The 22,275-nt window shown below is 39.8% G+C and overlaps 1 protein-coding gene across 1 annotated transcript; it reads right to left on the minus strand.

Annotated features, from left to right (window-relative positions):
* Positions 1 to 2,648: 2,648 nt before the first annotated feature.
* lactb2 (lactamase, beta 2) lies at positions 2,649 to 6,264 on the minus strand. Its single transcript, XM_030114946.1, has 7 exons — positions 6,060 to 6,264; positions 5,012 to 5,172; positions 4,806 to 4,926; positions 4,539 to 4,717; positions 4,203 to 4,351; positions 3,887 to 3,974; positions 2,649 to 3,345 (listed from the first exon to the last, which is right to left on the minus strand). The coding sequence occupies exons 1-7, from the start codon at positions 6,179 to 6,181 to the stop codon at positions 3,302 to 3,304; spliced, it is 864 nt and encodes a 287-aa protein (XP_029970806.1). The 5' UTR covers positions 6,182 to 6,264; the 3' UTR covers positions 2,649 to 3,301.
* Between the last annotated feature and the right edge of the window lie 16,011 nt (positions 6,265 to 22,275).

Raw genomic sequence — 22,275 nt, forward strand, 5'->3', positions numbered from 1 at the left:
GCTCCCGGGCTGTTTATCTTTACGTCCTCCTCCTCCTCCTCCTCCTCCTCCTCCTCCTCCTCCTCTTCCTCCTCCTCCTCCTTCTTATTACTACCATGCAGAGCAGGGTGCCACTGCCTGTCTTCTCCTCATCTCGCACGCACGAAGACACCAAAGCTCAACCCCTTCACAAAAAAAAAAAAAGTTTCTTTGGTGGATTTTTTTTTCCCCCTCTCACACAATTCGGTTTCCTTTTTCTGAACTGTGCCACACACGCAAGGAACGGTGCAGTGGTTAGGACTCCCACCTCACAGCCACTCCAGACTGTCTGTTTTGTGCTTTTTCTCCCTTTCCAAAATCTGTTAATTTGTCAAAATGTACTGTGGAGCAGTGGTTAGCACTCACACTCAGAGCAAGGATGCCATGGGTTCAAACACTGACTGCTACAGACCATTCAAATACTGGCTATGTGGATCTGATTCCCTGTGAGGATCAATTAACGTGACCTTTGGGACAAAAAGGAGGCAAAAATGTGTTAAACTCTTCAAAGCAACTGATTCATGGTTTGTATTACTTCATTAAGAAAAAAAAAAAAAAAACAACTCTCAGATATAATTGGTTGACCGAGAAGGGATCTTGAGAACATAATTTTATGTTATCCTTTCGTTTTTAACAATACCTTAAACAGAGCTCAGTGTTTGATTATAACTTTTAAGATGAGAGTGTGACTGTGTTTCTGTATTTACTGTCATTTAGTGACTTTTTTCTGTGATCGGCTTCAACAACACTTTTTCAAAAAATCAGTAGCTATAGAAGGAAGATAGATGAAAAGCTTTGCTTCTATTTGTAATGCTCTCACATTTGCAGGCAACATGCATTTTTGTGGAATATATGTAAGGGGTTCTTGCTCACAGCAAAAATACTGTATGATGCAACTACATTCACTCTTAATCTAATGTTCTGTTTACTCTGTTTTGATTTGATCTGCTCTTGTAACGTATGAACCATGAAGTAGCAGTAATAATCAGTGTGAAGTGGCAGATACCGTGCGGGAAGGAAGGGGTGGAAGAGTTTGAAGAGGACTGACAGGAAACTCACCTAACTGTTGGAGAAGTTACAGAGTTACAGGAAATTAACCATTAACTTGTTCAATTACCTGTACTACTACGGGGTCACTCTGCAGTGACCTGAAGGAGGGAATGAGCCACACCGGTGTAATAAATAAGCTTTTATCAAGTAACTACATTCAAACTTATTTTAAAGCTTTATTCACAATGTTATAAAGCAAGATGAAATGAAGAAGTCAAGAAATATTGTTTGATGTGAACTACTTTATAATTCTGTTTTAAAGAGCTACAATAGATACATTTTTTAAATTTTATTCAGTATAAAAAATATCAAATTAAATAAGCCAAAAGACATAAATCAACAGTCCTCCTAAAGTCCAGCTTGCCTACAGCTGCTTAGCCTTGCAGTGAAAGTTTATACAAAAAGGTGGTGCATTGAACCTCTAAAATAAGCATCAAGACAAACATGGTGGTTGAAACTCACGACTGTTTTCGATGTTAGGTTCACACCATTTACTCACTGGACAGAGCCTGGACCACTGTAAATACCAACCAAAATAGAAGAATCAAAAATCAGACAGCAGTTCTCAACAGTGCCATCTCATCTATTAGCTTTTTATTCATAAATCTCAGATGAAATACTTGTTCAAATCCCATATTGATGAGTGTCTTCTGGGGCCTTCTAATCAAGACAAAACAAGAGGTTTAGTAGTCAAGGTCAACAAAAATAATTCAAACACCTATACAAATGAAGGTGGTATAATTCATAACAAGGAAAGCATTTAGTAAAGCGTTGTAACTTCTCTTTATTTCAACACATTTTAGGACCGGACATGGGTTATCAAATACATTTTAGATGTAGTGTAACAACATTATCCAAAGACAATTACACTTAAATGCAACATTAGGCACATCCTTTCAGTCCAAAGTTAAAATCCACTTTTCAGACCTGTTCAGTGAGGTGCTAGGATTTTGGATTCTTCTTGCCGCTGGACAATGTGCAGTTGATGCAGATTTGTTGTAAATACTCCTGTGATGATTCTCACCTGTTCCACCACATTTTGATCAAAGATCTGAATCTCAGATTTCTGTCTTTTATTCATAGTTGTTTCAGCCTGTGTGGCCATGCACGTGAAGCTTCAGAGGTGGTGTGGATTCACAGTATATGAGTTTCTGATGTCTTGCTGTGAGCCAAAACTCAGCCTAAATTATTGTTATTTCAGCTCATTCTGTGTAAGTTCAACATTTGATTGTGCGTGACCGTCCTCAAACTTTTCTGAAATCAGCAAGCATGCCACATTCAGAGTCACCAAATATTCCGATGCAGAGTTTGAACTGAAATATTTCTTCAAGCCTCGGGTTGCTGTCATGTGATCAGCCTCATTAGTTTAATGGACTGACATGCTGTTGAGCAGGTGTAGCCAGTGAGAGGAAATCTCACAAAAGCAGATGACTCTTCACTTGTAAATAGTTCATAACAGATCTGATTATTTGTCAGGTTTTTTTGTTTTGTATTATTTGGAGTAATATATTATTATTAGTAATAATATATTTGAAGCAGTTTGTGAGGACTCCAGCACTCATGTATTAAGTGTTTTGGAAGAAAAAAAAAGAGACGACATAAACTCACGAAAGGTCATTTAATTTTTCAAATAATCCGTTCCAACATTTACATTTACATCCAGCATACATTTCTTCATTTTATAACTTTCCTGTAGAAGAACTGAATTCTATTTGACTGGTCCAAGTCACCTTGGTGTAAAATGAGCTTATACTGCTCTCTAGTGACAGATTGATAGCTTGCACTTTTTTAAACTTTGGTTAGTGCATAAAAGGACAACAGCTGTTACAAAAAAAAATCCTCCTGCAGGTTCATTTATTTAATGATTATAGAGATTTTTAGGATTTCTGTCAAATTAACTCAAAGTCAGGTGGGGAATAAAATGCATCTGTCTCTTCAAGGCACAAGTTAGAGGATGTTCTTTCTTCCATCTGCTATACATTTATTCCATTTAGTGTCCTTATAAAGACATGCAAGTGACTTCCACCTTTAAAAAGTCACCGGAAGATTAACATCCTTTAAGATCATCTCACCCTTCAAATATCTGGAATAAAGTGAACTGTACATGTTCAACAGCTTAGACAAAAAAAAAATCACTAAAGATTTGATGCTTTGGCTCCAGTTTGACCTGGAAATGTAAATGTGCTGGACACACACTCAATTTGAGTCAATTCAATCCCATAATAAGTCAATATCACAGATTGCTTTTCCATCTGGTCGCCGATGAAGATCCGTCCACTGGAGAGAAAAAGATGTACATTAGTACATTAGCTTATGGCACAAAGTGTAACATTCTAGACTGAAGCTTAATGTACAAAAACTGCTTCTTTTTGCCTGAATTACAAATCACATTCATTCATTGTTAAATTCACGATTCTGTGTGCTCAGTATGTCAGCTTTAAGACAGTTACAGTCAGACTACCATGTCACTGACCACAACAAACAGTCTACTAGTGAACTGCCGGTACAGCGATCCTGTCTATGTAAGTGTACTTGATCTATTTGGTGCAATCTGTGGCTCCGTCACGGTGATGTACCAGCGCACAGCACCTGAAAAAGGAACTGCTAGAGCCCGAAATGTAACAACCGCCCAAACTGTAACCAAAAACAATTTCATAAAACTCAAAATGTAAGAAATGTAACAACATGTAATACGTGGTTAATAATGTAGCAAAATACTTAGCCCAAAATATCAAAACTTTATCTTTACTAAGGTGCAGTAGTCCCAGAACTTTTTGACTACGCCTCAGAAAACCTCAGCAGTTATGACACCACTTACCAATGCTGATCTTTCCCTCTTTCTGCAACTTCTTCAAGTGATGAACCAGGTTCACATTAGCAGCTTGGTGCAGATGTTCAGGAGTGTCCTGAAAGAAACAATTATGTTCAGTGTTCTGTGCAAAATGACAATCAAGACTGTTCTGTTCCATTTTAAGACATGCAAAAACATCCTCAAAGTATAAAGTATGGAGGTTTGCATGTTTAGTTTTATTTCATAAAGTGTTCATAGAGGATAAAGTTTAATTTAAAAAATATTCTTGTTAGCACCAGTTTTTAAAAATGCAACAAAATGCCCTGTTTTTGTGTTTCTTTACCTTATAGACGATTTTGACCAGCTCCATGGAAGTGAAACCCTTTCCTTCTCCGTCCACTATGGCTGCCAGGATCTGTTGTTCTCTCTGGTCCCGGTGGCTGATGTAGTACTTGATCTTGGAGCCAGCATCCAGAACCACAGGTCCATGACCTGCACAGAGCGGACGTGGAGGATTTCTCAGATCGTCTGAAACACTGTGCAAAAAACTGATGCAAGAAAGAGGCCAAACTTGCAGAGGATCGAAGTCAAACGACATAAAAATGATTGACTCACAGGACACCTAATGGGGAAAATGCTCTATAGGAAGAGGATCTACGGTGAAACTGTGACCACTCACCAGGGTAGATCAGGTCGGCCTGGGAGTCCAGCAGAATATTGAGAGACTTCATGTAGTCGTAGAGATCCTCGAACACGGCCGTGCCTTCTCCCAAGATGCAATCTCCAGAGAAGAGCGCCTGCTCCTCCTCCAACAGCAGAGCCATGTGGTCGTCAGTGTGGCCCGGGGTGAAAAGCACTCTGCGAAAAACCAGGAAGGAAAGAATGGTTTAGCTTTAAATTTCTTGAAGGTTAAACATCACAGCCTAACAAAAAGCTTTAAGCTAACTTGAGTGTGGCTCCTTCTGTCTGGATGACGTCTCCATCTTTCAGGTAGGTGTAGCTCTTGTTCCCGGTCGCCTCTTTGACTGGATCGCCGCGAGGCAACTTGCTGACTCGGATCTCAGAACCTGAAACGAAGAGAGAAACCGCAAAAATAAGAATTATCATCACGACACAACGTTCCCTTTGGTTCCTAACACATTCCTCCTCCACCTGTGATGTCTCTGCAGATGTCCTCCACCCCGCCGGTGTGGTCGTGATGCCAGTGCGTGACGATGATCTCCTGGATGCTGGCGTTGAACTGATTCAGTGCGTGTCTCAGGTTGCTGATGTACTCGGGTACTGCAGGTTCCCCGGTGTCTATCAGCACCCGTCTGGAACAGAGAAGCACATTTCACAACAGAAACAGGGTGCCTTTAACAAATATACTTTTACAGCAGACTTTTGTGGAAACTGCGTAATAACAAGATACTAAATTTGATATCAATTTAATTTTTTTTATTAAGCAATGCAGCTGAAATCACCATTACATTTTTGTATTTGTTCCATTTCTGGCATGATGAAACAAACAGTGAAATTACATTTAAATTAACACTGCATCTTCAAATTTGACCACCTCTCCAAATCGTCATCACACATTTTTGTGTATCGCATATAGATTTTATTACAAATTTAAAAAAAAAACTTTAATCTTGAGCAATACAGTTCCATCTTTAAGTTCAAGATTTTAACCCATTAAATGCCAGTTTGTTTACGCTATTGTGTTTAGCAAATAGTCTCAGTCGTAGCTCATGTCAAGTTTTTCTTTTTTTTTTTTAATTGTCACTATTAAAGCTTTTACTTTCTCTTTTTACAAGTTTAACAGCTTGAACGTGAACAGCAACAGAGGGTCCACACAGGGATGGAGAACAACCTCTGACACTGTTAACACTTTAATCAACACCATTACGGTACCATAAATATTCAATATATGATAATACTAGAAATATGGAAGCTATTATTCCATTCTGTATAAGCCGATGTTGCGTCTAAATCATGATAATTACACGCACACTTTAATTGTACAGATATTAAGAGCAAGTTAAAACCTGCGGGCAGGTTAATCTTAAATTTGCGAATTTTTAAACGGAGCTTGGCTTTACGTCGTTAGAAAAAGCACACCTGGGCCCCATGAGTTCAGTGCTTGTAAACAGTTATTCGTCGTGCTGTGAAGTGGAAGGAGGCTCTCACCGGTGGGAGTGACAGCCGGATCCAGGCTTACCTTGCCCCGGTGCCGACTAAGTAAGTGTTGGTGCCCTGCAGGGTCATCGGACCCGGGTTGCAGCCCAGGACTCGAACCACCCGGGCAGACAGCTGCTCGATCCGGGGGAGGATGACACTCATGGCGACGAGGCGGCTGGAAACACTCAAAATGGGTAAAGGTTCAAGGAAACCTCTCTTTAAAGAAGAAACACGGAAAACCACGTGATCCCTTGTTTACTTCCGGTGTGATTTTCAAAATAAATGCACAACTGTAATGCATTCTAATTGAAAACGTTTTGTTACGTCACTGTTGTGTTTTTTGGGTAAAAAAAAAAAAAAACATACTATGCTAAAAATCAAAATACTATTTCTACTTCTTTACTTCAGTAAAAGTACAGTAATCATGTTTACATTTCCAAAAATGAAGATAAACACATGTAAATTATATTAAAAGTTTACTTTAAAAATGTATTATAACCCAAACTTTCTTGCTATGAGGTGAGAGCGTTAACCACTGCTCCAGTGTGCAACCCTATAATTGTTTTTATAATGTAAATAGGTTAAAAAAATACATCTCTATAACCAAATACATGAATTCAGCTTCTCAGAGGCTCCCCAACATGAGCCTGAAACTTCTCTTCAATAATCACTAGCAAATAGTAGACTAAAAGTCATTATAATGAATACTGATGAAAAATCTGAGCTTTTTTTCAAGATTTACTTGAGAAGAAATGAATGAAAAGCAGTTGAAAAAATGTTCTTAAAAACATCTGTTTTGTTCAACCTAGTCTTAAATGTTGTCAGATTTGTTTTTTCCTACTGAAATAATGTAAAGGACATTATATGAAACTGCCCACATGACAATTTCATGTGTGGAAAGCAACAGTTAATTTAAATACATGTTCAATTGTTCCTTAAAAAAGAATAAAGACTTTTATGTGAATTTACAGCCCTTCAACACCTAGAAATGTCAAAGCAGAATAAAACTGTTTAGTTATTCTAAAAAAGTAGGAATGACAGGTTACACTTTTTTTTACTTTGTTGATTAATGATTTTTTTGAGGTATGAGACAATTGCACTGAGACATGCAAGTCAACGTTACTAATGTTTCTGGTGCTATGATTGTCAGCATTCATGCAGCACCTTTATTATAATGGAATTATATATTATACAGCAATATTATAATACTGAGCAGTGAATGATAGAAAATGATCCCTTCCAGTCTGTCTCTGTTCAGATGGATGTTGAAACAGGTGTTACCTTGCTTTGCCCTCAATCAAAATGCTCCACTCATTTTACCCTCATCATAAAGAGCAGAGATTTACTTTGACACATAGCTAAAGCAGTGATGGGTAACCTTCATCTTTGCGAATGCCACTAAAATGTCATGTCCTCTAACAGAGAGCCAAATTGTGACAGAGCACCACAAAACTATGAGAGTTATGGCCGTCGATGAAATAGGATGCAGCTAACTGTAGATGTCTTTCCAGCTGGAAATCCTTATATAGAGGTCAGCAGAAAAGCTCTGTAACTTTCACCATAGCCTTACACCAAGATCTCCAACTATCCTGAAACTAATGTTCACAGAGAAAACCCACAAGCAGAAAATGCAAACTCCTCACACAAGTCAAATCAGATTCAAACAGGGAAGAGCTCACAGTGAGGCGAGAGTGCAAACCACTATACCAGAGATGTAAAATTAAATCAGGCTATCATACTGTGAGATTTTTTTTTTTTTTTTTTAACAATCAGTAGTGCAAAGCAGACACTAGAGGGGGTCCTTGTCTAACCTGACCCACCTCACACCCCATAATCCCCCACATTTGAAGGTCCTGGATTATCAATGTTTCATACAGTGAGTGTTTTACTGCCCAGTAATGATAATGATGCTTGCCAACACCTTACAGTTTAACCTCAAATATCAGAGCTATCTGACTTAATGACTGTTGTTATTGCCCTCATCAATCCTGGAAGTTTAAATGGCTTTTTTTTTTTTTTAATTACATCTCAACCTGGGGATATCAAAACCATTAAAAGCTATTTGGCCATATAAAACCATCAGCTGAATGACTCCTGCACAGTGTCTGGTTGTAAACTTTGACCTCGCTTTGGAGGGGTTAATGAATCCTCTCTAAACTATGCATATAACTACACAATTTGAAAAGAACTTTGAGGAAAGTTTGTAAAACATTACCTATACGCCTGATTAAAACATCTCCACAGAAAAACATCTGTATTTGAGACTTGCGTTGCTTACAAAGATGCTGAAGTTCATTAGTATACAGTACATGCTGTGAGCCATCTCTGAGAGGATCATCAGTTTATTGGCTCATTTACTTTGTCTGCATATTCATTTCGGAGAGTCTGATGGGTCTGTTTGACAATCTGTCTGTGTAGCAGCCGACGCGGATTAGAGAATGAAAACCGCACGGCAGCCTGTGATGGCACGGTGGAGCAGTGGTTGGCGTTGCTGATGCGCAGCCAGAACAGCCAGGCTTGGAGTTTGAATGTTCTCCCTGTGGAAGATTTCTGAAACTTTGCCCTGCATGATAAGACAGGTTCTTTAAGCTATAAAGTGAACGTGTGACTTTTCTGGTTTTATGAAATGATCAGTCCTGTGCTTTCCCAGCCAAACTCCAGATCTCCAGGACCCTGCAAAACATGGACAGAAGATGGATGGCAGCCTGTGGTTTTAAAAGTTTGGCTTTAAACTTTAAAGTGATGTGATGAGAATTAAACACAGAAATGCACTTGAGCGGGTTAAACTTCGCTGAAGTGTGACACCTTCAGACTTTTGTTCCTTTCAATCATTTTGATGACAAGTGGAAATTTGTCAAAACCCTCTGCTTCTTCTCAATAGTGGGTCGTATCAATCTTTCTTTTTTGAAGCTTTGCAAAAAAAAAAAAAAAAAAAAAAAAAAACCAAAAAAACGATTTTTAGCTGTATTATGATACAACCTCTATTCTACAGGACGCAATAATCAGAGAGTCTCTTCAACTCCTATTTGATTCATAAGAAAATTTGAGCTCAATCTGAATCTGAAGTTTGGACAAATAAGACCCAAAAAGAAAAACTAGGTGTCAGTTTGGCCAAATGTCAACAGGTTAGTAACCAGACTGAGCATAAAAAGAACATTTTAGAGTCTCTCAGAAGTACAAAAGTGGGAGAAATGATGGAATCATTACAGAAAAATGTTCCTCAAAAGAAAACTGAAGACTTTGTTGTTGTTGTAAATTATAGATCAGTGGTTCCCAAACTGAGGTCCTTGTATCCTTGTGGGGGCCTTGCATCCTCGAAGTTTTTAAATTACATTTGCACAAAGAATGCCACAATAAAATTCAATCAATATCCAGTCTGAGACCCCTCAGTCCTCAGGAAGAGGTTTCCTCAGAGTTCCACAGTTAGAAGAATCAGGGTGAAGCAGCTTTTAGTTCCTACACACTCAATATGCTCACAATACAAGCTCTCATTGTATTCATTCTCCTTTTTATCTTTTCATATTGACCTCGATTTAACGTTCTTTATAATTTCATTGCACTCTTGCGTAAAGCACCGTGAGCTGCCTTGTTTCTGAATAGTGCAATACAAATCAACTGGCCTTGCCTATATACTATATGTACAAATTGAAGTTGTTTTTTTTTTTAATATCATGGAATTTACATCTGAAATAAATTACCATCATCATCATCATCATCATCATCATCAAAGCATTATAACATAAATCTGATTGGACTCAGTAAGAAAGTCCATCCGAATCCACAGCATGGAGTCCACAACAACTCCAGAGATTGTGCAACACACTGCAGCAGGTTCTGGCTGTGTGTGATATTCAGAAATTCTTTAATGAATAACAAGTGAACGCATATCTTATTTACACTTCTTACATGTTGACATGCGTTTTGTCAAACATGATCTTGCTGCAGATGGTGTCACTGTGCATCGTTCAACTATTCAACGCACTTTTCACAAGGAGATGCTGTATGGGAGAGTAATGCGGCGGAAGCCTTTTCTACGCACATGCCACAAACAGAGTCGCCTGCGGTATGCTGAAGCAATATTTGGACAAGCTAGCTTCATTTTGGAATAAGGTGCTGGGGACTGATGAATGTAAAATTGAGTTACCGGTATTTGGACATAACAAGGGGCGATATGCATGGCGGAAGAACGGCCAAAAATACCTTCAACCAGAATCTAGACCCTCATTGGAAGCTATAGGAAGCATTTAGAGGCTGTTATTTCTGCAAAAGGAGGATCTACTAAATATTGGTGAAATTTTTCTGTTGTGTTGCCCAAATTTATGCACCTGTCTACTATCGCACACTTTCTGTTAATAAACTTGATTTCACTTCTCAAACATCACTGTGTTTGTCTGCTGTATTTAACTGAAATTGCTGATCCGAACAACCAATGATTTATAAAGGAAAATCTTGAAAATGATCAGGGGTGCCCAAACGTCTTCATACCGTATCTGAGGGAGGTTTAAGTAGCCTGTGTTGAAAGAAAACATCACATCACAGAAAGCAGACTCGAATACTACATGAGACGTGTCAAAATGCTTTTTTCCCCCTCTAGCAGAAATACAGTGAGAAATCAATCTGGATTTTCCTTAAACTGTAAATCATAAAATATGTGATTTTTATATATGTGAGTTTCATAGTTTTTTTTTTTAGTTTTATAACTTTCCCCACACCTTCAGTTCTCAATGAAAGGAACATCATAGTCATGAGAATAAGAATTGAATGTTTAAATGCCCTTTAAAAAAAATTGCCTCAGCTTGAAATCTTTTACTGAGCGTATAAAGGGTTAAAACGACTTTATGGACAGCGTTGCATCACATTAGGTATAACAGTTTTTCTTTTTTTTTTTTTTTTAAGAAAATTCAGTCAGTGAGTTATCAATCAAAACCATGTTCCAATCAGGTATCAGCTAAGAAACTAGATGTCATATGATCTCATGGAAACATTTCATATAAAATAAGACTAAATCAAAGTTAACCTTCCATAAAGTTCAGATAGAACTTTCTTCCATTAAGAGAATTGCCACATGCATAAATTACATCCCTTATTGGCGTGTTTTACAACATTATTTTAATTTGGCATTAACTTATTACACAAAGAAAATACATATTGATTCAGGCTTCATGTAATTTTCTTTTACCTCACCAATGCATTTCATCAAATTAACATAACCCCTCACACAGGAATCATTTCTTCTCACAGGCTGTCACCGACACTGCTTTATAAAAGGAAACACAATGGCAGATCTTTTCAACAGGCTTTACATTGTGCTGAAGCCATTAGATGTTTTCCTGAGTGCACGGCCGGTGATCCTGCATGCATTATAACGCAAGATCGATGCAGTGGAATGAAGCCATAAAACCGATCGAGATGCAGCGGTGAACTGCCTGATGGGCCCTGATGGGGGGAACCCACGCATCCTCCTTCACGCCTTGTTTGATTCCTGTCACTAATAAATCGTGACCCATAAAAACAGGTGTAAAACAAGGGAAAACCCAGCTCTGTGTAATATTTACAGGTGGAATAAGTGGAGGGAAAAAAAAAAACAGAGAGGCATTATTCCCCTAAATGAAATAGATCCTAGCATCTGGGAATCCAAGGGCCCCATCCTCCTCTCTCTCCCTCACTCTCTCTCTTTGTAATTACACAACATAATGGTGGTGCAGTCGGCCCATAATCTCCCATTATAATCAGTCTCGGCTGCCTCCACTCGCTCTTCACCGTGGCTTCTAATTCAATATAAATGTAAATGACTGGGAGAGAGAGGGGAGAGGGTGGGAGTAGGGGGGTCAGGAACAGTATAGAGTGTGAATGTGGGAGTCTGATCTCACCACAAATCCGCACTTATATTTACGAGTAGTGGTATTTAGAATAATACAAAGTGGACGAGGACTGAGAGGACCACACCGTGGTGCCGGTGATGGAAAGCAGACAGATGGAAAGTGCGTTTTCTGTACATTGACAGTGTGTTTGTGCAGCTTGGTGCAACCAAACTGGACAAAACTCCCAATTAAAACTGCAAACATTTAACCCTCTCACCACTAGATTAGTGGAAGTACTTGCTTTTCCTCCCTACATTTTTCATCTAACATTCTTCACATGCATCTCATTACTTGCTTTAAACTCTATGTGATAAGATTTAGTGCTACAATTCCAAGACTTAAAGCACTAAACAATAATAATTCACTGAAGAGTTGTTTTTATATTTAGTCCAACTTGTTCAGAAAATCATTTAGTGTTTCAAACATGTTGAATCATGAAATGAGGCAAGTGACTATAACTTCCATATTTCTATAAGATGGTATAATGACACAATGGTACTAAATTATGTTGAAATAGTGAAATCAAAATCACCTACTTGCCAGCTTGACCCAATACCAATAGGTTTGTTTAAATCATGCTTCTCCTTCCTCTCACCTCAGAAAAGAACTATCATCCTCATTCACGTCTGCTATAACACCAGCTCGAAAGAAATCCCAGCTGTAACCCGAACAGCGTCAATAACCGTCATCCCATTTCCGATCTGACATTTCTAAGATTCTTGAAAAAAAAAAAAAGTATCATCTGAACTTCAGTGTCACCTTTCCAACAATAACCTCGATGAACAATTTCAGTCCTGTTTTAGGCCCCACCTCATCACATTCACCAATAACCTCAACGTAACAGCTGATCGGACTTCTGTCCATCCTCTCCTCCTCGATCTGGATGCAGCTCCACACATCAACTCCAACCCCATCCTCCTCCACAGATCAGCATCCATCCAAATATTAAACAAACCCTTAGACTGGTTCAAGTCAGACCTCTCAGGTCACACTCAGTTCATTCAATTTAAATCTCTTACATCCCAGCCATCTCCCCTCTCCTCCGGTATCCCCCAAGGCTCTGTCCTAGGCCCCATCCACTTCATTGTCTCTTCTCTCCCTTGGCTATATTTCTCATAAATATAAAATAGAATTTTACTGCTTTCTTGCTCAGAAAATAAATAACAAATGAAAAGTGTTTTTAGTGTTATTAATCATGGACCGGATTGTTCATTTTCAACAGATTTCAGCACAAAGAAGTGAATCTATTTATACTCTAAACCTCAATCAATCCTCAAATTCTCAAATGAATCACCCTGAAAGAGTGTTTAGAGAGTCTCACAAAGGGTTAAACTGGTGTATTCAAACATTGTATTACAATATTTCTGAAAAAAGGGCATCACATATAAATACATGTCTAAAATGTTACTGATACTTTTTACCTGTATCCAGCATTACATTTCAGAACCTGTTCCTTTTTACTTTTTAAAATCTTGTATGGATTATTGTTCGATTTGCAATTAAAAAAAAAAAAAGAAAAAAAGAGAGATATTTAAAAAGTTAGAACAACTTGAGTTCCAACACAAACCAGAGTGTGTTTTAACATTCACAGTGTTTGTATACTCATAGCAATGAAGTGTTGGCCTTCAAATACAAAAAAAATATTGAGTAAGGACAATCATTGTTGGCAGAGTCACAAGATCACGGCCATCAAACAAGTGTTTGCATCTTCAAATGGTTCAGATCAGGTGTGTGAATGCAGCTCCAAACTCTTCCCAGGGAGCTTCAGAGTATGCAAATGTGACATTAGTTTACAAAAGGAGATTTAATAAAGTGTATGTGTATGCATGAGGCAGTTCAGCGAGACATTTAAATGAATTTTACTATTTCCTCATCTTTCCAGAGTTAAACTATAAAATAAACACCTCAGGATAGACATTTGTACGTTTCCAGAGCAGTTCTGGGAGCAACAATATTAAGATAGTTTAGCTCAAGAGTTGACTGACGATTGGATTAAATAATATCAGTATCATTCTGTAAAGTTTTTCCAACAACTAGTCTGAAAGATGAGCCTCGACTCTGAATTTTAAAAGTTATGGTTTAGAAAAATGGCTTTTTCACAGTTTTTTGTCTTGTGCAGCACCACCATAGTACAGAGTTCTTCTGCAGGTGCGCAGGTAGACGGACAACAACAGCACTTTCCTCCCAAGGTTCATGACTCCCATGTTCTCCTGGGTGGTTTTATAGTTCTATATAAAGTCACCCTGAATAATAATCTAACTTGGTGGTCGTTTGTTATTAGGAATATCCATCTACTTGACATTTTTAAAGCTTATGTTCTGCACGCTTGTATATGATTTTATTACAAAAACAACCAACAGTGCCCACTAGTGGCTTGAGATGATAACTACATCATTTTCAGCGTTTCTGCTGTTTCCATGTATATGGACGTCATTTCAAAATGTTTGTGTTTGAACGCAAAATTTTTCTGAAATGACAATGTGAAACCAATGCGTTTTCACTGCAGATGTGTTGTTTAAATGGAGCCCGAGTCTTTATGAAGCTCTGCAGAGACCCTGATAAACATGGAGTGAAGCAGCAACACTTAGAAAACACGGAGGGAGCAGGAGGGAACACACCTCCACTGCAGTTTTCACAGCTTCTTTAGAGATGAATGTACAGCTGAAATGCTCTTTTTTTTTTAACTCATATTTAGTGATGTGGCAAAACACAAACACAAGCCCATTTGTTTTAATTGTATTGGAGTGGAACACAAAATCAGGATGAATAAGGCTTATTTGCATTAATGGACACCATGAGTGTGCCAGATATATTTCCTTCAACAGAGTGGAAATATACAACTTTCTACATATTTTTAATAAAATAAAATTAAAAATAGTGTTTCCTCTTAATGACATTTTATACTACGTCTGCCATTTTTGGGTTCCCCCAACGTATTCACTTGGTGCATTTCAGACAGCAGCTTTGTCCCCATATTTAATTCCTTTAATATATCATTGTGGAATGGAGCTCTTCATCTGTCATGTGGGCTTTAACAAAAGATGATATCAAGTTAATATAAAATTCAAGTAATATAGAAGATCCCAGTGAACATGGCACCTTTGATACCTGCAAAGTAACTGTGAAAAATCTCATCGCAGCTTCAGTCTGCGGTGAGAAATGAGGCAATATGTTACTAAACTGTATCGCAATTCATAATTCAAAATGCTGTGTAATTAACTTTCTCCTCCAGAGCCTTAATGTGATACCAAATTAAATAAGTAGAGAGAGAGAGAGAGAGAGAAAAAGAAAGATGAAGAAGGAGATAGTGAGGAGGAGAGAGAAGCAGGGGAATATCAATTCTGAGGAGTTAGAAAGGACGTGGTATGAGACCGGAGCGGTAAGGAGAGGGTGCGGAGGTATGAAAACAAGCAGAAGCGTGTCATCTTGAGCCATGTGATTATGCTTTCATATTATCTTTCAGTTTTTGTTGGGGTTTTTTTTGCAGTTGGTGCCTTGAGATATGGTGAATGTAGTGCGATTCAGCAGGTGTGGGACGATGTTCATGTGTGAAATGAAATGCCAAACATAACATCAAATATTCTGCTATATTTCAGTTTTTTTTTCTTTTTCTAACTAGAAACAGATCATGCATTCATCCGAGAAAGCATCAACAAGTAGAAGTCCAACAAAAAAATGGTTAAATGTTTACATAAACTTCTTACACTGTGTACGAATTTATAAGACGCTGAACTCTCCGAGTAGCAATACTAAATTTAATCTCAACATACAACAGCACAAGGTTACCTCTCAATTGTATATGGACAATTCACAAAGGAAACATGCTCAGTCCTAAAATGAATGTTATTTATTGAGAATTTCTGCCATCCACAGTCACACTGTACAAAGCCCACAACTATTTGTGACAGTAACAGGGACTGCAACTCAAGGTGCAGCAACTTTTCACATCTCATGAACACGACAAGCATAACACACAGAACAGTTTTTAATAATTAAAAAAAAATCAAGTCTGAAATAGATATTTTATGTGATTTAAATCCAATGACGCATTACTGCATTAAGGTGTCACCGCACTCAACAAGTGCGGTGACACCTTACGGCCGCTTGGAATAACGCAGGCAGAGTTTGGCAGACGGACGTCACGCAGACGTGAAAAAGACCCAGACAGACAGGACAGCGAGCTGGTGTCTGATTTGGAGGCCGGCCAACTAGGGGAAACCTGTCAGACGCTGGCAGGAAGCTGCTGATTAATCTGAGCGGTGATGGAGAAAAAAAAAAAAAAAATCCTGGGAGGATTCTGAGGCAGAGCGAGAGAGAGGAGAAGGACAAGAAAGTGGAAAAGGAAGCCAGCGAAATATGAAAAGGTGGCACAAAAGAAGAAAGACGGAGGGAGAACCCACCATTCATGCTGGGATGTAGATATTTCTCACTACTTTTATGGGACTGATTCAACAATTCTTTGAACATTTGTGGAAATAAGAGAAATCATATATGAATTGAAGAGAGACAAGTAGGGAACTGGAGCAAAAAACATGCATTTGAAGGTAACAGGTGATGCTAAATGCCCTGCTGGTGTGAACAGTTGTGTCTCTACTTGCCCTTTGACCTCTCCAGACTATACCTCGCCCTCACTCTTCGTCAGCTGGGATTGACTTCAGCCTCCAGCCAAGATAAAGTCAATTATGCATTGATGGTTAAAAGTGTGAGACACAAATAAAGAAAAAAGGAGGAGGATGAAAATGGGAGAGGTCTGCTCCTTGTCTCGGCATACATCCAGCCACCAAGCAACACCTACTTTGAAAACACATCAACTTCAATTAAAAAAAAAAAAAAAAAAAAAAAGAATCAGGATTTACTCTCCTCAGTCCTGCCGCCCACACACACTGTGTCTGGGTAGAAAACAAGAGAAGTGACAAGCGAGCCAGGCTATTTAAATAATGGACACAGACGTTTCAAAAATACCACCCAAAAAAGTCCCAAAGCTGGACTAAATGTAAATCAAAACAGAATGTCACACCTACAAGGCAGGTACACAAGAGCACATAATAAGATTAAGATAGAAATCCGAACAATTCATGGACGCCGTCTCCTGCAGACTGAAGAGAAGCATGCAGCTTTCTGTCAGCAGACAGTTCTGCGTCTCGGCTTGCGTCAGCTGCATTGCCGCCTTATGGCGTGAGCGGCTCGCACATCTGGGAGGGCTCCATCAAAACTGATCAAACTCTGCACCGGTGAGCATTGTTGAGCGGCTAAAGTCCTGCGTCAGACAACAACGGGATGACATTCCTTTTCCTAAAACTCAGGCAGGTGGTCTCCTCACTTCCCAGATGTTTCCAGACATCTGTTACAAGTTGAGTACTACAAAAAAAACACATCGCTCGCTCCTAACTTTGAGATGTGTTGCTGCCATCAAATTCCAAACGAGCAACTGTTTTCCATGAAATACTAAAAAAAAAAAAAAAAAGTGCCACTTTATACATGGTAATTGTTGCTTATGTGCTCTATGGGAGAAAAAAAATGGGTTTAAGGGATTTAAATCATATCTATATTTACATTTAACACAGCTTTGGCAGGTAAAAGCCGCTCTTCCAGCCCAGCTCCTTCTGGGCTTGGTTTATAGCGATTCGGGGATGACATAGGATATGTAAAACTCACAGAGTGTCTGCTGAGAGTTCTTTCTTTTTCCCCACCCTTTAAGCAATAGCTCCACAGACCACCTATATCGGGTGATTGAATAACTTCATCACAAAGATGCAGTGGATCTCTCTTTAAACGCTCTCTCTCCAACTGTTCTTTCTGTTCAAATTCAGTCAGTATTTCTCATAAAAATGGCACCGTCTTTTCATTTGCCTTGGCGTTGGACTGAAGCAACTGGTGAACACGCTTGTATCCAGTATGAGCTTTGGCCGTCCCGGGAAGCCGTCAGTTAACAGACCGTGAAAAGCCAATGAAAACATACAGGTGCAAATCAAGCAGAAGACGCTCTAAAATGAGTCTGTGTAGGACGGAGCGATGGAAACACATCGCCAAATCACGGTGTCTGAGCTAACTCCCACTCTGTGCATTTGTGAGTTGAGATTATTGAAGTTGGATGAAAACGGTCTGCGTGCCGTTACCTTGGCAGAGCTGCGATGCAGCTAATTCATACCCCGAAACCTGAGAAGAGAAAGCTGGCAGCTGCAGCGGCAGCAAATGAGTGTCTAAAACTACTTTGAATGTGAGTCTTGAAGTCTATCAAAGTCATCTGAAATCGCACTTTTTGTTAGGTTAATCCGTTACTATGAAATTGCACGTTGTTCCTATCAGAGGCGTAAGATGAAGCTGAGCCCAGCTGATGACTGGTAAAGGCAGGTTCCATCCTGGACAGATCATTGGCCCGTCAAAGGGAGACAGATGAAGTGATATTGGAGATGGATTAATGGATAGAACAGGCACTGTCTTTTCTCATTTGTTTCACCTCTCTTCACTTTGAAAATCACACCCAGACAACACAGAATTTGCGCGGCGGCCGCCAGACGGATTTACAATTCAGATTCAGATCACCTCAGCGGGAGAAAAGGTTTAATACCGAATATCCAAAAGTCCAAAATGTGATCCCGGCTGATTGCGTGCCGTGTCTGCTGCGAGTTCCTTTTAATTACTTAGCGAGAGTGACTCACTCGCCCTGATGTGCACTCCGAGAGAGACAACCCGCCAAAGGGCTCCACTCTCCGTGATCCTGAGCTAAATGAGAGCAGCACTTTTTTAATCGTCAGATGTTTTAATGGCGTCTGCCCACCTGCACTGGTGGGATCATATGTGGCTAAATGCACACAGAGACTTGTGTTTCATAAGGGGACGTGCACAGAGAAGCATAAAGACGGATTCAATTTAACTCATTACATAACAACCAGACTATAGAGCATCTTCCTTCATAAAATCGGTTCCCGCTGAACTTGACCAGATGTGCCGAAGATGGTAAAAATCACAAACAAACCGACTCTTATCCAGATGAAACAATCTCAAACCACTCGTCCTCCTCCTCTAATGGTTAGAAGGCACTGAATGAGGAATGAGCAGTGTCACGCTCACACAAAAGCAGGTGAGTTAAGCCTCACTTTTCATTCTTCCATTTAAAGCTCCAAAATGAATCTCCAGATAATACTCACACCTTTGGCCCGGGGAATTGAAAAATCCCTTCTGTGTGTGCAGGATGCGAGGCCATATTAGAATGGGGAAAGGGCCATGGATGCCATTACCGCTCATTTAAAGTGAAACCTTCTTTTCCTTTTTTTCCCCTCCTTGCCTTGGGGTGTGGAGTCTCCTAAGAGTGGAGAGAGATTAGCTTTAGACGTCAGCTTTGAGGGAAACCTTTTACAAACCCGGGAGTACTCGTGTAGGGTGGAAAATGGAGTTTTATTGAGTCCATAGCTTTGAAAAGTTGTACATTAGTTTGAATTACTGCACAGTGGAAGTGATTTCAGACTGAAGCGGTTGGCTGAGTGATTTAAAACTGATTGTCTTTCTGATCTGAAGCTGAATCATTGAACGAAAGTCGATGAGAGCTGAAAATACAGTCTGTACCAGTTGACACTGGGCAACAGGTGGGATACATTTGGAGGGTTGCGTGCTCTACACTAAGAATTACATTATACAGTTCATCCTAAACCTATATATAGACAGATGTAATATCATTCATGACAGTTGCAGATTATATGCAAAAACTAATAAATTCCAAATGGGAAGTATGTGGCGAGAAATAATTATGCTTTGCATTGGATCCAACAGCTGTGAGCAATATGCTATTATGTGAAAACAATGTGGAAGTCCTGCGTTTGCTCTAAAATTACCACTCGGTGTGAGACAGTCTGTGCAGGGCAGCCTCGTCCTCCCACACTTTAAAAGGCTCGACTGCAGAGGAAGTTAACATTTTCCCAACTGCTCCACAAACCATTTCTGCTCATTTGTGTTGAAATACCAGACAACTTGTGAATCGACCCAGCGGAGTTCGAGAATAGAAAATATATCATTTCGAAGCCGGCTTCTAGTTTTCTCTGCTCTCACGCGGTGCTTTTTCTGGAAACGTGGAAAAACACCAGACCTGCTGCTGCTTGCACAGATGTTGTCCAGCTACACAACTTTTCCACGTTTATCTGCAGAATAAAATCACTCATGTGCCACATATAAACAGTGTCAGCCAAAACTACTGAAGCCATTGTTCACTCAATTACAACTGTCCTCTAAAACCATCATCTGGACAGTTTTGCTTTGACATGTGAGTCTGTCTTCATCCAATGATGAGGCTGAGCTGAATGGCATCAGAGTCATGAAAAGCTGTTGCCTCTAAAGCAAGCCAAATAAACAACGTTGTATTAACTCTAGAGCGGGCGTGTCAAAATTTAAAAAAATCCTCAACCTTGATTTATCAATGAAAGTCACTGCAGTTTGTGATTCACTGATGAGGATTGCAGTGTGGTAGAATGAAGAGTGAATTGTTTTCAAGTGAAAACAAAACTTCAGCTGCTTTTTTTTGTGCGTGTCGCCAGAAGTGGAACTTTCTGCAAACACTCCTACTCTTTTTCTGCGCGTGTGTGTGCGTGTGTGTGTGTGTGTGTGTGTGTGTGTGTGTGTGTGTGTGTGGCTTCATTACAAAAACAAACCACCCACGAGTGATCCTACCTGTATGCTACATTTTCAGCGTTTCTGCCGTTTCTGTGTAAATGGACATCGTTTTCAAAATGTTGCTGTGTAAGCACAATGCTTTTCAGAAAAGAAAATGAAAAAGGATGGAACTTTGTGTGAACAGGGAATAGCACAGCCCTAATCTGAGAACCTTGCAATGTAGCCTGAACATCAAAACCATACGGTTATTTGAATTTGTTTAACATATTTTGCATCTGGTAACATGGCTCAAATCAAGTTGTTCGGATTTTCTCAAAATTTACACTTTTTCAAGGAGATTTCCAAAAAAAGACAGGTTGCTCATTGACCATTTCATTGATCAAACCCCCCTCAAGATTAAAATGGGCTTCATTTAGTCCCTGGATCAAACTGTATTTAACACCTCGGCTCCACATCATTAATGAAATCTCATTTCCGGAAAGAAAATCCTCATGAAAACTATCACCAGCGTGATCATGGTGGATTTACTAAATACAAAATGCTCTACTTCTGTCTGCACAAAATGTGAAAAAACATTTTGTTCAGCGGTCTTGTATTCAGTCACAAATGCGAGTGTGTGTCTGACTGTGTGTGTTTGTGTGATCAGTTAGGATGAGGGTTAGTGTCCTGCATTCACCTAGTGTGTCCCGTACACTCGTAAACATCTGTACAAGATCTAAATGTACTCGCTGTGTGCGTGCGTGTGTGTGTGTGTGTGTGTGTGTGTGTGTGCGTGTGTGTGTGTGCGCGCGCCCAATCAGCTGTGCGGGGACACACACCCACTTCACTGTGTTCACATCCCGATAGGCTGCCGGGCATCAGGAACACCGCTCCCCAATTGGCCGCCCGGCGCGGAGGCAGCAGTTTGTTGCTGTTGCTAAGATCCAGTTGCTAAGTTCCCGGCTGTTGCTAGGAGACACGCGATGCATTATGGATGGTTGCTTTCCTCATGGAGGAGCGCATCTGAAAGGCTGATGACTGGCACCTCTATTACTCGGTTTTCATCATTCTCTGTCTCCATTACTCCAATGATGTGTCGCTATCATTTTGTTTGAATTTACACCAGTGGGATGATGACAGTAAAGCCAAAGGCGTACAAAGCTCACATTGCAAGGGTCGGATTCGGATGATGTGATGAAGTTTTCGGCCCTGCCACTGTCTATTGATGAAATCTGAATATCCATCCTCGAGCATCCAACTCAAAGACTGATCCGCTCTCTTGTCATGGACTCGCCGAGTCTACATTCCTCCTTCTGTGCATGCCACCAGACTTTGGTAGTTAATCTAGACTGCTGTTGCCGATCTGGGAGATGGCGAATGGACTTCACTTTTCACCGCTTCAGCAGGCTTAAAGCACTTTACTCTTTACTCTCACACACCAGGTTACCGAGCCAGACACTCGACCTCCATTGGAAGCAATTTGGGGTTCAATACCTTGCTCAAAGATAATTCAGGGTGAGACGGGGGAACTGAACCACAAAACGCTGGGATTAGAACGTATCTAGAGCTGAAAGAGATTCATATATCTAGTGATTGTCACACATCTGGACGGATGCACAGGGAGAACATGTTTCTTCTTCTTCTTCTTCTTCATGTTTTACATGAAGACTGAATAATGTGAAGGAATGTGATATTTATGCCACACGAACAGCTGATTCAAGCAGTGGAACAATTAACCTGGCTGGGCTCTGCTTTGCGGAGCAATCTCATGTGCAATTTCATCGGATCATCAACAGGGTAACACCTGCTCCGCCG

This window comes from Salarias fasciatus, chromosome 18, assembly GCF_902148845.1.
Source record: "Salarias fasciatus chromosome 18, fSalaFa1.1, whole genome shotgun sequence".
Lineage (NCBI taxonomy): Eukaryota > Metazoa > Chordata > Actinopteri > Blenniiformes > Blenniidae > Salarias > Salarias fasciatus.